This window comes from Rhinoderma darwinii, chromosome 7 (genome assembly GCF_050947455.1).
Source record: "Rhinoderma darwinii isolate aRhiDar2 chromosome 7, aRhiDar2.hap1, whole genome shotgun sequence".
NCBI classification, from domain to species: Eukaryota; Metazoa; Chordata; class Amphibia; order Anura; family Rhinodermatidae; genus Rhinoderma; species Rhinoderma darwinii.
The window spans coordinates 92,215,878-92,232,708 of NC_134693.1; the positions used below are offsets into that span (position 1 = coordinate 92,215,878).

Genomic DNA, 16,831 nt, shown 5'->3' on the forward strand with positions numbered 1-16,831 from the left:
TCAGAGCTGTCATCCTGTATCCACCAGAGGTGTGGCTCAGGTGTCATGGATGTGAGGATGGAGCTAAAGGGACCCTGCTGAGAAGAGAGAGGAGGTTGATTGTATGCGGAATCTGAGGTTATGAAGTGTGGGGAGAAAAGAAAATGAAAGGTAACATAAAAGTTATGGAGGGGATGGGGCGATTACTGACTGTATATGTGTGTGTCTAGCATTTATTTTTAGTTGTATAAGCATGCAGTTCCCCAGTCTACCCTGTGCTATTACTGACCAATATGTTCTTACCAATTCTACCAAAAGAACACATGCCTTTGTGGATGACTTAAACTAACACAATATTTTTCTAATCCTGGATAACCACTTTTTTAAGAATGCTCTATACAGATCCCGATAATGATGTGAGGTCATCCTCGACTGTATTTTCTCAGAATATATTCAGCAGTCTCTACATTGAGAAGACTACTGTCAGGGAAGATGGTTAGTCAATCCTATATGATGCCGTTTTGGTTCCATATAGTGCTGTAGTGTGTATGGCACACTTTATTGCGATATATGGTTTCTGGACTTATAAATGTTTATCAGAGATTTTAACAATAATGTGCCTTATGTTGTATCTATTTTGTGAAGCAGGTGAAGACAGGTGCATTTACTTTAATACTGTTGTTCATTGCAGGGGGTGGAGGCGCTGGATTGGAAGTTTTGATGGAAGGTCTCTGATTTGAGACATTCTGCCTGTAGTCCGGCTGGGGGATGTTGTCTGAAACGTCCAGGAGATCACTGGTACTGTGTGCACTACGCAACATAGAGGACCTGTATGGACGGATCAATACCGTTATGGTATAACAGATTATCAGGTATACAAAACTATACTTACTGCAGTATGATATGATTTATATTACTCTAATATATTAATAAAGACTGCACCCATCCTAATAAATTATGAATTGTGTCTTGCCTGGGATTAGGGTCTGTGTCCATAGATTTTACATAAGCCTCAGGAAACCAGCCAGTCCTATGAAGACAAAAGGGAGGGACAATTAGGGATCATATTACCTATTATATTGCTTCCGGTACTCTTTTCAGGACTGCAAATATCAGAGTTACTGTAAAGAAAATAGTTATATCACACTGCTACACAATGTCCACTGTCAATAAAACATAAATAATTGGTTCCAGAGCTATAGGGTAAAAATGTTGTCAGCATATACCAAACGCAAACACTGTAACCACCAATCATTCAATATGACAAACAGATCCTACAGAGGGGATACAGAACCATTAGACCAGTCATTTCAGTAAAGACTCGCTTGGCTTTTCTAACCAGTGAAGCTGTAAATTAATATTACAATCAAAATATAACTGCAGCCTATAGATGTTTCAATCAAATTGCTGCAATCCGTCACTAAATGGTGTTTACAATGGAGAAGCAGTTGTATCCAGCAAGTTATTATTTCCATTAAATAGCAACATATAAACTTCCTCTAATAAAGTCATAGCTAAGATGCAACTAAAATATATTCAATTGGGTTATAAATGCTTCAGCAAAATCTGACTTGCTTTTAAAAGAATCACAGCAAATAAGTCGGCCCTGTTCACACAGAGTTTTTTGCAGGCTGAAAATTCTGCCTGGAAAAATCAGCTCTAGTTTTTTTTAATGCTGGGTTCACACAGAGTTTTTGTTTTTGCTCTGCCTGCATGCCAAATTTCACTGTGTTTTTCGCCCAGGGCCATTGAGCGCTGTGGGCAAAAAACGCAGCGAAATACGCTTTCTCTGCCTCCCATTGATGTCAATGGGGGGGTCAGAGGTGTAAACACCCAAAGATAGGGCATGTCCCTTCTTTTTCCCACGAGCCATTTTTTCCGCTCTCGGGATAAAATACCTCGGCCTCCCATTGAAAACAATAGGAGGCATTTTCAGCCGTTTTTCTGCGCGTTTTCCGATGCGGTTTCGACGTAAAAAAAAGTGTAAAAAAACTCTGTTTTGATACTTTCCCATACAATGATCATGCAGAAAAATATCCTCATATAAAAATACATGTGCACGGGACATAGATGATGTACCGATATACAGGCCTAGGATACAGGATTTAACAATTATAATGGTATAAAGGCCCTGCAGAATGCATTAAAACTTTCCATCCAGATGCAACCTCTCAACATAAAAAATGGAAATGTAATAGCCAAGGAGCAATGAATTGCTGAAGGTATATCTGACAGATTCACTTTATTTGGCATTCAAGGTGCTTCAAGATGTTTCAAGATTCAAGATGTTTCACAGGCAAACCCGTTTCCAAAAGTGGATCGTATTGCGTCCTTGTTTTCTAACGGAACAATGCAAGGACACTTTTATCAGCCAAAAATCGTGCAATAAGTCAATGCTAAGAAAAGAGGGATTTGATAATACTTATCTATCAATGTTCTCCATTCAGTTCAGGACAGAGTGTAACGCAGCTCCTCTGTTTAGCAGCAGGTGGACAAATAAGTGGATAGCTATGTTCTTCCAAGCATATAATCAAATCCTCCACTCAAATAACTTCCATGCCTTTGAAAGATAATCCTTCTAATAGACGGTTGCAAAGCACCAAGATTTAAATATGGTCCCAAACGTACGGAGCCTGGTTTCTGGAGGCCAGGATGGCAAGCGGTGTGGTATGTTTCTCAGCGTGTTGTAACATTCAAATACGCTGAGGGAGAGATGTGTGATGATGTCACTCACAACCAGTGGCGTAACTACTGCTATAGCAGCCGTAGCGGCTGCTACGGGGCCCGCAGAATGAGGGGGCACATGCCACCCGCCGGCACAGGGCCCCCCCAGGATAAGGGATACATGTGTGATCGCTGGGACACCCAGTGATAAGGAGAACGGGGGACCAAAAGTCCCCCGAAGTTCTCCATGACAAGCCTCAGGCTTCCGGGGTCTGTCTGCAGCTCCATAGAAATGACTTGCGCACCGTTCGCGCTTGTGCACATGCGTAACCAGCGCTCCTTTCATTTTTATTGAACTGCGCAGACGCCGGAAGTCCGAGGTTTGTCATGGAGAACTTCGGGGGACTTTCGGTCCCCCGCTCTCCTTATCGCTGCCAGCGATCACACATGTATCCCCTATCCTGTGGATAGGGGATGTATGTCTTTTGTAGGACAAACTATAGGCCGTTTTTTTATGGGGGGGCTATATGGCGTTATCTACAGTAGGGGTCTGTATGGCGTTATCTACAGGGGGATTCGATATGGCGTCATCTACAGGGGCGGGTTTGTATGGCGTTATCTACAGGGGGGGCTATATTGCGTTATCTACAGGGGAGGGGGTCTGTATGGCGTTATCTACAGGGGGGTCTGTATGGCGTTATCTACAGGGGGTCTGTATGGCGTTATCAACAGGGGGGGTTCTGTATGGCATTATCTACAGGGGGTCTGTATGGCGTTATCTACAGGGGGGACTCTGTATGTCGTTATCTACAGGGGGGACTCTGTATGGCGTTATCTACAAGGGGGGTCTGTACGGCGTAATCTACAGGGGGATGTCTGTATGGCGTTATCTACAGGGGGGTCTGTGTGGCGTTATCTACAGGGGGGCTGTATGACATTAACTACAGGGGGGATTTGGGGCTGTAAGACGTTATCTACAGGGGCTGTGTATGGTGCTATTTATAGGGAAGTGGAATCTATAGGGAGGCACTATCTACAAGAGGGGGGGTGTGATACCCAGCAGAGGGGAGCCCCAGTCAAAAGTTTGCTATGGGGCCCAGTCTTTCCTAGTTACGCCCCTGCTCACAACTACGCAATAGGCTATGGCTGATACGTTTCATCCCCATTGGGACTTCCTCAGAGCCGCTGGGTCTCGTTCCCAGCATTCAATTGTTTTATAGAAATAGATTTAAAGGTATATTACCTATTTATAATTAAATATAAATATTTTTTTAAATTTGGCTATTCATCCATGGAGCAACCAAAACCTCCATACATATTGATAGTACATTGTATATATATTCCAAAAAATTCAGTGTAGATAGTGTACGTTTAAATTGTAAATAAAAATGCACTGCCTGTGTAAACGTTTAAAATAATTTTATTCTTATTAATCTAAAAAATTGGGCACTAATGCCAAAAGGATCTGAGTACAGGTGTTGGCAACACAGATAAGTCCTTGATAAAGTGTCTGAGATATATTCGTTCAATGTACATAAATTAATGCGACACTATACAAAGGCAATCAAATGTGATACTGGTCTGTTTGCCATAACAAAGTGAAGTTCCCAAGCCTTAGATAAAGTGTCTGAGATATATTAGTAATGTTCATGCACCAATACGAGACTATACAAAAGCAGTAATAAATCTAATGCTGGTCTGTTTGCCATTAAAAAACAAAATTCCCTACGCGTTTCTGCGCCCCTGTATCATCAGGGGAGCTTCCTCAGGGATACATAGTTGCCTAAATAATTCTAAATGCCGGTCAGCACATATTATGCTGTGTTTGTTTTCCGGCGTGAACTGGACACTGATGACTGGTCTAGCGTGCGCCGGGGAAACCCTAGAGCCTAATAAGGCTTAGCCCTGCCTACTCAGGTCGCGTCATCGGTACCTGCACCAATAGGTGTGTATTACGTCAAGCTGACATCCACCATATAGGACAGCCCCTTAGTAACGTCCCGACCAATAGAATAGCTTCAGTTGTCACCAGGGGAGCTTCAGGCGGCCGGACATACACCGCTAATCAACAACACAAAGGAAAATTTAATAAATACGAAGTGCATGGTCTGAAAGTGTTGGACCTAATAAAAAGTTGATAGAGAGGGTTTCTTAACAGATGAGAATAACAGGCTAACGCTACATATTGCAGTGCCTGAATACTCAAACTAAATAAACATTCGACATAGTTGGTGATTATTCTAATGTAACTCTTGTGATATTGCATTATGTGACTTAGAGGGCACTAAATGTTAGTATGTGGGGCGGCACGGAAACAAGTAATTGAAACACAGCCTTACCATGATTATGATGTCCAAGAGGAGACAAAGAGATAGGCATATAAAAGAAATTGCCAAATTTAAAGGAAGGAGAGATAGGATATTTGACTTAAGGCCCAGTGGTCTGATGGTTTGCATCCTCAGGATCCACTGGGCCTCCTTCTGCAAGATCCTCCTGTCCCAGTCACCCCCTCTAACAGGTGGTTTAATATGTTCCATTCAGTGGAATTTGAGGACCATTGGGTCCCCTGAATGGCATTCCCATACATGCCTGGAGACAGAGGTGTCTTCCTTTCTAATAATGTCGTATACATGATCCCTAATTCTACACCTAAATTCTCTTTTGGTCTTCCCTACATACTGCATTTCACAAACACAGGTAATGAGATACACCACCCCTTTAGTTAAGCAATTGATAAAGGATCTCGTATGAAAAACTTCTCCTGTGGTCTTACTCTTGAAGACTTTAGTATTCAGAATAGAGCTGCATGCTTTGCACATGCCACAACGAAACGTCCCCTTAAGTGTTGTTGACAGCCAAGTTGTAGTATTCCCAGCCTCCAGATGACTATGTACTAGTCTATCTTTGATGTTCCGACCTCTTTTGATCGTAATCTGAGGGCTGTCCCCAACAAGGTTACCTACATCTGGGTCTGCTTTAAGAATGCCCCAGTAGGAATTAAGGATCCTCCTGACGTCCTGATGTGCAACGTCATAGGTCCCTATTACTCTGATAATCTCCTCCTTCTCTAGACTCTCTCTTCGCCCCCAAAGCCTGTTGGTATGTTGTCTTCAGTATACCACTGGGGTATCCCATACATTCAAATCTCTCTTTAAGACCTCTCGCTGACATCTTAAAGTCTGATATTGTAGAGCAGTTTTGTCTGGCTTTAATGTACTGCCCCTTAGGTATACCTCTTTTAAGGGGTATCGGGTGCCAACTATCCCATCCCAATAGATTATTTGTTGCAGTACTTTTTATGAACATTTCCGTACGAATATAGCCCAGATCCATTTTCTCTATCTTGATATCAAGTAATGTAATATCCCTCTCTTTCATTTCAGAGGTAAAAAAAAAAAGGCCCAGATCATTGATGTTAAGAATGGATTCAAATTCCTTGAACTCACCAGATGTTCCTGACCAAAGAATAAATACGTCATCAATGAATCTGAGCCACATCAAGATGAAGGAGGTATACTTCTCCATTTCCACACAAAACACAAACTCCTTCTACCATCAGCCCAGGAAGAGGTTTGCATAGGTGGGGGCACAAGGACTCCCCATTGCCATCCCCCTGAGCTGGTGGAAGATTTTATGATCAAATAGAAATAAGTTGTGTTCCAATATAAACCAAAGTAATTTCATGACAAACTGGTTGTGTGAATGAAAATAGGTCCCTCTATCCTGGAGGAAATACTCCACAGCCCCACAATTGGGGAAAAGTCCCTTGTGGACCTTAGGTAGACTGTAAAATGTGGCCTCCTGTGGGCAGTTCCAAAAAAAAAAAAATGCCATATCACTACTGTCAATGGTCTTATCACGCTTAGCCTCAACCAAAATACATTTAAGTTCCGCTAAATATCTAGCTGTGGAATTTTCCGCCAACACGTGATAGCACAGCTTATCCTTGAGGATATTCATGCACATTTCACTATATTGTGTACGATCCATAATGACCACATCCCCCCGCCCCTTATCGGAGGGTTTGACTATAATTTTAGAGTCTTTCTCCAAGGTCTGCAAAGCCAACATATCCTCCCAAGACAAATTGTAATTCATAAATATATCAACCTCCAATTTCCTTAGTTAATCAGTGACCACTTACAAGAAGACATCCATCATAGTGTTGTCATTGAGGGGTGGGTTCTTGGTTGAGGGTACCCTCAAATCAGTGAATGGTCCCTCACCCAAACCCCTCTGTCATTCATCCTATAGTCCCTCAAGGACTCTGACATGTGGAAGATGCTCTTCCTGAATCCCCAATTCTGCACTGGACAGAACTTTTTCCATTTCAATTTCCTTATAAATATATTTAGATCTTTGACCCACGCAAAAAGGTCAAACCTATTAGTAGGGACAAATGACAAACCCTTCCTAAGAACATTATTTTCTTCACTGGTCAACTCTTAAATATACTGTAATGATGGGGTCGAGAGACAGACAGGTGAGCCCTAATCTACCCGCCACTCAGTCCCTGCCTACTTGCACGACCCATCCTAGGCGACGGCGTACAACTGGGCGACGGTCCCTACGCTCAATAAGTGCACGACAGACCAACAGACAAGGGTACACAGAAGCTAAGGGAAATGGGGCAGTTGCCCACGGCAACACCGTGAGCAACAAGAGCAGTGAACGAGCCGAGTCAAACCAGGAGTGTATGAGGTACCATACGCAGAGCAGGAGAGTAGTCAGTAAAGCCAGGGTCAATTTGAAGCAGAGGACAATAGTACAAGCAGGAGCAGCAGAGCCAGGAAACCAGACAGAATCACAGGCAAAGGAGGAGCAGGAAATGAAGGTATAAATAGACAGAGGGCGGGAGCTAGCTCCGTCTGGCCAGGCTGTGTTAGGTTCTCCCACTCCTCAGCCTCCCAGTCTGAGTGGTAGCAGATCGAGTTACTCCCAGTCGACAAAGAAGCTGTGTCAGGCAAATCCATTACAGTACCCCCCTTTTATGTGGGGCCACTGGACCCTTCCTAGGTGGACCTGGCTTGTTGGGGAACCGAAGATGGAACTTCCTAAGCAATAACCCGGCGTGAACATCCCGGGCGGGTACCCAAGTCCTCTCCTCAGGCCCGTAACCTCTCCAATGGACCAGGTACTGGAGGGAGTCCTGGACCATCCTGCTGTCCACAATCTTGGCCACCTCGAATTCTACCCCTTCAGGAGTGAGAACAGGGACCGGAGGTTTCCTCGAGGTAGCCAAGGACGGGGAGCATCTTTTCAGGAGAGAGGCATGGAACACGTTGTGAATCTGAAAGGACGGGGGTAACTCCAGCCGGAAGGAGACAAGGGTTAAGGACCTCAATGATCTTGTACGGCCCTATATACCGGGGAGCAAATTTTTTGGACGGGACTTTAAGGCGCAAATTTTTTGAGGACAGCCACACCAGATCCCCGACCACAAACAAGGAGTTAGTAGAACGTCTCTTATCTGCCTGAGTCTTTTGGATGCTCTGGGACGCCTCAAGGTTCTTCTGAACCTGGGCCCAGACTGTGCACAGTTCCCGATGAATGACATCTACCTCGGGATTGTTGGAACCACCAGGTGAAACGGAGGAGAACCGTGGATTAAACCCAAAATTACAGAAAAAGGGGGAGACCCCCGACGAGTTACTGACCCGGTTATTAAGGGAAAATTCGGCGAGGGGAATGAAGGAGACCCAATCATCTTGACAGTCAAAGATAAAACACCTTAAATATTGTTCTAGAGACTGATTAGTCCTCTCAGTTTGGCCATTAGTTTCAAGATGGAAGGCCGAGTAGAAGGACAGGTCAATCTCCAACTTCTTACAGAAGGCTCTCCAAAACAATGAAACAAATTGTACCCCTTTGTCAGAAACAATATTGACAGGAACCCCATGGAGACGCAGGATGTGTTTGACAAACAAGGTAGCTAACATCTGGGCATTGGGTAGTTTCTTGAGGGGTACAAAGTGGGACATCTTGCTGAAACGGTCTACTACAACCCACACCACTGACTTGCCTTGGGATAGAGGCAGATCGGTGATAAAATCCATGGAGATATGGGTCAAGGGTCTCTGGGGAGTGGGCAAAGTAAGCCCGCTGGTTGGGACCTGGGAGTCTTGGACCTAGCACAAGTTTCACAATCGGCAACGTAGGCCTTAACGTCTTTAAGCAACCCAGGCCACCAATAGGTTCTAGAAATTAGGTGTTTGGTACCCAGGATGCCTGGATGGCCAGATAGTGCAAAGTCATGATTCTCCCTGAGTACCCTTAGCCGGAATTGCAGGGGAACAAACAGCTTGTTCTCAGGAAGGTTCTCGGGAGCTGAACCTTGATCAGCCGCAATTTCGGAGACTAAGTCAGAATCAACAGAGGATATGATTATACCTGGGGTCAAAACACAAGCAGGATCCTCCTCAGGAGGAGGGATGGCCATGAAGCTACACGATAGTGCATCAGCTTTAATATTTTTAGACCCAGCCGTATAGGTGACCAAAAAGTTGAATCTAGTAAAAAACAATGCCCATCGAGCTTGTCTTGGGTTTAGACTCTGGGCAGATTCTAGGAAAACCAGATTCTTGTTTTCGGTAAGGACCGTTACCTGGTGCCTAGCCCCCTCCAGGAAGTGGCGCCACTTTTCAAATGCCCATTTAATGGCTAAGAGTTCACGGTTGTCAACGTCATAGTTACTCTCAGTGGGGGAGAACTTCCTGGAGAAGTAGGCACAGGGACGGAGATGGGTAAGACCCCTGGTACCCTGGGACAAGACAGCAAGCACTCCCACTGCGGAGGCGTCAATCTCCACGATGAATGGCAGCATTTGGTTAAGCTAAATCAGCACTGGGGCAGAGACAAAGCACCTCTTAAGGACCTCAAAAGCCTGAGCCGCCTCCGGAGGCCAGTGGAGGAGATCAGCACCCTTGCGAGTAAGGTCCGTAAGAGGCTTAGCGATGACCGAGAAGTTAACAATAAATCTCCTGTAATAATTAGCGAACCCCAGGAAGCACTGTAAAGCCTTCAGGGAGGCAGGTTGGACCCATTCCGCAACAGCCTGAACCTTGGCAGGGTCCATGCGGAATATGTTAGGAGTGAGAATTTGACCCAAAAATTGTATCTCCTGCACCCCAAACACACATTTTTCAGTTTTAGCAAAGAGTTTGTTTTCCCTAAGGGCCTGGAGCACCTTCCTGACATGCTCAATGTGGGAGGACCAGTCCTTGGAAAACACAAGTATATCATCAAGCTACACTACAAGAAATACCCCCAGGTAGTCTCTTAAAACCTCATTTATGAAATTCTGGAAGACAGCGGGAGCATTACACAACCCAAAGGGCATGACGAGGTATTCAAAATGACCTTCGGGCGTGTTAAACGCAGTCTTCCACTCATCCCCTTCCCTGATTCGGATAAGGTTATAAGCACACCGAAGATCAAACTTAGAGAACCATTGGGCCTCCTGAACCTGATTGAAGAGATCAAGAATCAAAGGAAGGGGATATTGGTTCCTTACAGAGACCTTATTCAAGTTCCGATAATCGATGCATGGCCTAAGACCACCATCCTTCTTCCCTACGAAGAAGAAGCCAGCACCTACCGGAGAAGTAGAGGGGCAGATGTAACCCTTGGCCAGGATTTCCTGGATATATTCTCTCATGGCTTCACGTTCAGGACAAGAGAGATTAAATATCTTTAGGGAGCTTAGCTCCTGGTACCAAATCGATTGTACAATCGTACTCTCTATGAGGAGGTAACTCTTCGGAGGCTTTTTTAGAAAAAACATCAGCGAAGTCCTGAATTAACTCAGGTAGAGTGTTCACCTCCTCAGCGAGAGAAACCAAATTAATAGAAAAACAGGAAGTCATGCATTCATTACCCCATTTAGTAAGATCCCCAATATTCCAGTTAAACGTGGGATTATGCATCTGCAACCAAGGAAGGCCTAAAACCAAATCGGACGATAATCCCTGCATCACCAACACAGAACACTGCTTCAAATGCATGGAGCCAACCATGAGTTCAAATACAGGGGTATGCTGTGTAAAATAACCATTAGCAAGTGGAGTGGAGTCGATACCCACTACCGGGACAGGGTTAGGCAAATCAATTAAAGGCATAGCAAGAGACATAGCAAATTCCACAGACATAATATTTGCAGAAGGCACGAAGGCACTGCCGGAGGCAGACCTACCACCAAAAGAGACCTGAAAGGGAAGCAAGATTTTATTAGGCTTCATATTTACGGGAAATACCTGTGCGCCCAAGCGACCTCCCCGATGGTCACTTAGGCGTGGAAGTTTTCCGGCTGCTTATTCTTATGCCTAGGACAGTCGTTCACTTGATGCTTGTCATCCCCACAGTAGAAGCAGAGACCATTCTTCCTGCGGAACTCTCTACGTTGTTGGGGAGACACGGAGGCCCCGAGTTGCATAGGTTCATCTGATTTTTCTGTGGAAGAACGAAGCAACGGAACCTCTGGAGCCATCATAGGGGAGTCAGAGGAAAAGGCACAAAAACGTTCAAGTCGTCGTTCCCTGAGACGTCGGTCAAGACGTACCGCTAAATCCATAACCTGATCTAGAGAGACCGAAGAGGGATAACTAACTAACTTACAGGTCTTTCAGGGCGTTCGACTGACCCAATCTAAACTGGCACCTCAAGGCAGGGTCATTCCACCTAGAAGCTACACACCACTTCCTAAAGTCAGAACAGTAGTCCTCAACAGGTCTCTTACCCTGACGTAAGGTCACCAGCTGACTCTCGGCAAAGGCAGTTTTATCAGTCTCGTCATATATGAGCCCGAGAGCGGGAAAAAAAAAACAACAGACAATAGTTCAGGGGCGTCAGGAGCCAAGGAGAAGGCCCATTCCTGCGGTCCGTCCTGGAGCCGGGACATAATTATACCCACTCGCTGGTTCTCAGAACCTGAGGAGTGGGGCCTTAAACGGAAATAGAGCCTACAACTCTCCCGGAAGGAGAAAAAAGTCTTCCGGTCCCCTGAGAACCGGTCAGGCAACTTGAGGTGGGGTTCTAGAGGTGAGTTGGGGGCACTACCAGGGTAGCATCACGCTGGTTGCACCTCTGAGCCAGGTCTTGGACCTGTAGGGAAAGACCCTGCATTTGCTGAGCCAGGGCCTCAAGGGGGTCCATAGTGTGTCAGGGACCAGGGTAGAAAAGGTATTTGGGCCTGTGATTATGTAATGACGGGGTAGGGAGACAGACAGGTGAGCCCTAATCTACCCGCCACTACCCTGCCTACTTGCACGGCCCATCCTAGGTGATGGCGTACAACTGGGTGACGGTCCCTACGCTCAATAAGTGCATGACAGACCAACAGACAAGGGTACACAGAAGCTAAGGGAAATGGGGCAGTTGCCCACGGCAACACCGTGAGCAACAAGAGTAGTGAACGAGCCGAGTCAAACCAGGAGTGTACGAGGTACCATACGCAGAGCAGGAGAGTAGTCAGTAAAGCCAGGGTCAATTTGAAGCAGAGGACAATAGTACAAGCACGAGCAGCAGAGCCAGGAAACCAGACAGAATCACAGGCAAAGGAGGAGCAGGAAATGAAGGTATAAATAGACAGAGGGCGGGAGCTAGCGCCGTCTGGCCAGGCTGTGATAGGTTCTCCCACTCCTCAGCCTCCCAGCCTGAGTGGTAGCAGATCGAGTCACTCTAACAGACCTAGGCACAGATGCAGGCTGATTAATCACGGGCGTCGACAAAGAAGCTGTGTCAGGCAAATCTATTACATAAACATAGTGTATATTTCTTACGAAAATATCTGAATAGAAAACTTCCACATTTTATAAAGATTAATATCTGTCAACTACAATAATGAACCAATGTTCACATAGAAAATCAAAAGAAAAATACCATGAGTGTATTGAGAGAGGTATCCCTCTCCCTGCTAAAATAAAAAATAACAAATCTAATAAAATGAAGAGGGAAAATGAAAAAAAAAGGGGGGGGGGAGAAAAATTGGATGGCCATATTAAATGGAAAATATTAGATAACCTCATGCATAGACAGATTATAAATTACGAAATCATATAACTTATCAGGACATTTTGTATAGAAATATCTTAGACAATAAGAGGGAGGATAGAGAGAAAAAGGAAGGAGGCTGAGACAAATCCGTCTTGGATGCCAGGGAGCAGGTCAGGGGCTAAAAAAAAGCCGTCAGACTGGGTCCCCACCAACCAAGACAAAAAATAATTAATTATAGACCATGCTATAAGAGGAATATAGAATTCCATATGTAAATTTACGGATCTAAATCCAAGTAACAAGCAGAGACTGACACCCAAAAAATATGTGGATAACTCCTTGTTAATCAAATAGTTTATTAAACGCCAATATTTGAGACGATGGAAAAGATGGAGGGGTAAGTGTGGGTTCCGTAAGGGTTGGCAATCAAATGGGGTGCTGGAAACACAGCTGACCCAAAGGGGACCAAAAACGCCAATTCACATATTGTTTGATATTTTATAATATTATATATTTACTATTTATATTTCTGAAGCTAGTGAATCCAAAACTAAAAGTTAAATTGAATAAAAGTGAAATAGCAAATAATAAAATGATAAATAATATAATGATCAAAAACAAATAATCTAAGCGGAGGGAGTATGTCAAAGATGCACGATTGCACGATTTTTGGCTGATAAAAGTGTCCTTGCATAGTTCCGTTAGAAAACAAGGACGCAATGCGATCCACTTTTGGAAACGGGTTTGCCTGTGAAACATATGCACCTTCAATGCTAAATAAAGTGGATCGTCAAATCTGTCAGATACAGTATACCTTCAGCAATTCATTACTCCTTTGATACTCCATTTCCATTGTTTATGTTGATAGGTTCTGGATCAAACGTTTTAATGCATTCTGCAGGGCCTTTACACCATTATAATTGTTAAATTCTGTATCTTAAGCCTGTATATCGGTACATCATCCATGTCCCGTGCACATGTATTTTTATATATGTACATATGTGGATATTTTTCTGCATGATCATTGTATGGTTATTGCCTAAATTTGTTTCTGGTACTTTATAGAAACACCTGGCCAGGTGGTATTTTAATTGGATCCATTTGTTTGGCACTTTGCGGGGGGATGGTTTTTCATCTTATTTCATATATTTAAATTAATAAAAATTTAAATTTTTCATTACTTTGATGAGTACTGGATATGTCTTAGATATATTTTTTCTGTTTTGTTTTTTTCATAGTCTTATTCCTCTGGGATGGCACCGTGTATAATTTTCTTGGTTACACTAGTCAGAGATTCCTATTTGGATATTTTTTACATATATCCTAAAACTGACATGGAAAAGGACTTAGGAATTTTAGTTGACAGTAAACTTAACCGTAGCAATAAATGTCAAGCAGCTGCTGTCAAGGCAAATATGATCATGGGGTGCATCAAAAGGGGTGCACAAGACTTAACACAGTTCAACCACTTTATAAATCTCTAGTAAGACCGCACATGGAATATTGTATACAGTATTGGGCATCAGTACACAAATAAGACCTAGTAGAGCTTGTTCATGTTCAAAGGCAGGCAACTAAAGTAATAAATGGACTACAGTGCCCAGAAAAATAGAGTTCTTTCGTTTAGTAAAAAGTTGGAGAGGTGACCTAATAACTATGTATAAATATGTCAAAAGTCAGTACAGAGATCTCTCTACAGATCTATTAACACCCAGGACTGTAACTATAACAAGGTGCATCCTCTACGTACAGAGAAAAGGAGGTTTCTACACAAACATAGAAGGGAATTCTTTACTGTAAGAGCAGTGACACTATGGAACTCTCTGCCAGAGAAAGTTGTTATAGTGAATTCACTGAAAGAATTCAAGAGAAACCTAAATGCCTTTCTTGAGTATAATAATATTACAAGTTATGGTTACTAGATTACTTTAGACAGGTCATTGATCCAATGATTTATTCAGATTTTGAAATCAGGAAATAATTTTTCCCTAGTATGAGGAAAATTAGCTTTTGTTTCATGGGGGTTTTGCCTACCTCTGGATCAACATTATAGAATTATAGGCTGAACTAGATGGACATATGTCTTTCTTCGGCCTTACAAACTATGTTACTATAAATATGTTTTGGTTTATTGGGTTCTAACAGAATTACAAGTGTGTACATGCCATCAAAGAAGATTTAACCCGTTAGTGACCGCTCATAAGTGTTTTTACGACAGCCACTAACGGACTTTATACCAATGCAATTGCCATTTTACGGCATTATTTCAGAATAAATTAGTGGTGACCTGAGGAGGGTTAGCTCCCATGTATGTTTTGTGAGAGAAGATAAAAAACTAATTCTTATGCCCCCACCACCAGCGATCGTGCCCCCCATCCTCTCTTTCCAAACTCCGGGAAATAATGGCGCACGCATGCGCTGTGAGTGAAAAGCAGATATTCTGCCTGTAAATAGAAACTGATCAGTGACCGTTATAATTGGTCCCTGATCATATGGTCACTGTGATATACCTATCACAGTGACTATAGTCCTATTTTTACAAAATACAGCACAGGATTTGTACAGTTTCCCTCCCTCCTCTCACTGTAGTTGATTTGTGAGAGGAGAGAGAGATACTACGTACAAAACTTGTGCTATTATACTGTGAAATACACCACATATTAACCCATGGGTCCCAAACTTGGCCGGGTAAGTGGGCCGCATATAGAAAAAATGGGAAGTTGACGGGCCGCATTACTTTCAAATTTGATACAATACAAAATTATTGTTAATCAATTAGTTATTTGAACTACTATAACACTATATTACTATAATAATATTACTACATTGCTATAATAATACCGCTAGGTTTAAAATTTGAGATATTTCTCCACGTGCTTATTTCAACAATCCAGCTTTCCAGTTTAAGTGTTGCTAAATGCAGTCCGGCGACTCAGTTAGCACACATGTCAAGATTGGGCAGCCCCTTTTTAGATAGTGCCGCAGTGCCCTCTGGGGATGCTGCCGCAGTGCCCTCTGTGGAAGCTGCCGCAGTGCCCTCTGTGGATGCTGCCGCAGTGCCCTCTGTGGATGCTGCCACTGTGCCCTCTGTAGATGCTGCCGTTGTGCCCTCTGTAGATGCTGCCACAGTGCCCTCTGTAGATACTGCCACAGTGCCCTCTGTAGATGCTGCCACGGTGCCCTCTGTAGATGCTGCCACAGAGTCCTCTGTAGATGCTGCCACAGTGTCCTCTGTAGATAATGCAACACACCCCTAGATAAGGCCACAGTGCCCTCTGTAGATAATGCCACAGTGCCCTCTGTAGACAATGCAACACACCCCTAGATAATGCCACAGTGTCCTCTGCAGATACTGCCACACACCCACTTGTAGATAATGCCACAGTGCCCTCTGTAGATGCTGCCACAGTGCCCTCTGTAGATGCTGCCACAGTGCCCTCTGTAGATGCTGCCACTGTGCCCTCTGTAGATGCTGCCACAGTGCCCTCTGTAGATGCTGCCACAGTGCCCTCTGTAGATGCTGCCACAGTGCCATATATGGACAGTTATGTCAGGGGCTTGCCCAAAGCTGGAGTCCCTGAGCAGAGCCGCTTCTAGCACTATGCCTGGGACTCCCGCTGTGCTCCTGACATCACTGTCCAGGTCTGGGGAAGCCCTAGACATCGCTGTCCATATGTGGACAGCAATGTCCGGGGATTCCACAGAGTCCCGTAGCAGAGCCCATACTAGCACTCTGCCCGGGATTCCGCTCTGGGGAAGACCCTGACAACACTGTCTATATATGGACAGCGATGTCAGGGAAATCCAAAGAGTCCTGGCGCGGAGCCTATACTAGTGCTCTACCCAGGACTCCGCTCTGGGGAAGACCCTGACAACACTGTCCATATAACACTGTCCCGGAGCAGAGCCGATACTTGCGGCTCTGTGTCCCGCGGGCCGCAGATGACAGCCTCAGGGGCGCATGCTGCGTGCTTGAGACCCCTGCTATAAATGGTTTTGCACACTGCTCCGTTAGATATACTTTAACCGATTGGTTGTTTTGTGCACATAGCGGTTTCTACACTGGCGAGCAGGAGCCTTTTATGGTGTACCGCGTCATTTGGATCAGCTCGATTATATGACTATATTTTTTTATAGGGTGCCATTACGCCTCCATGCCCTTATTCCAACAGCTGATCCAACATGTTGGAGATGCTGG

The 16,831-nt window shown here is 44.2% G+C and overlaps 1 protein-coding gene across 1 annotated transcript in view; it reads right to left on the reverse strand.

The window, feature by feature from the left end:
- BAIAP2L2 (BAR/IMD domain containing adaptor protein 2 like 2) overlaps window positions 1–16,831 on the reverse strand; it is a 191,175-nt gene that overhangs the window by 36,614 nt on the left and 137,730 nt on the right. The window contains exons 11-12 of the mRNA XM_075833680.1: window positions 953–1,009; window positions 648–807 (exon numbers count right to left, since the gene is read on the reverse strand). Of these exons, the coding sequence (XP_075689795.1) occupies window positions 648–807; window positions 953–1,009 (217 nt within the window). The remainder of the gene's footprint in view (window positions 1–647; window positions 808–952; window positions 1,010–16,831) is intronic.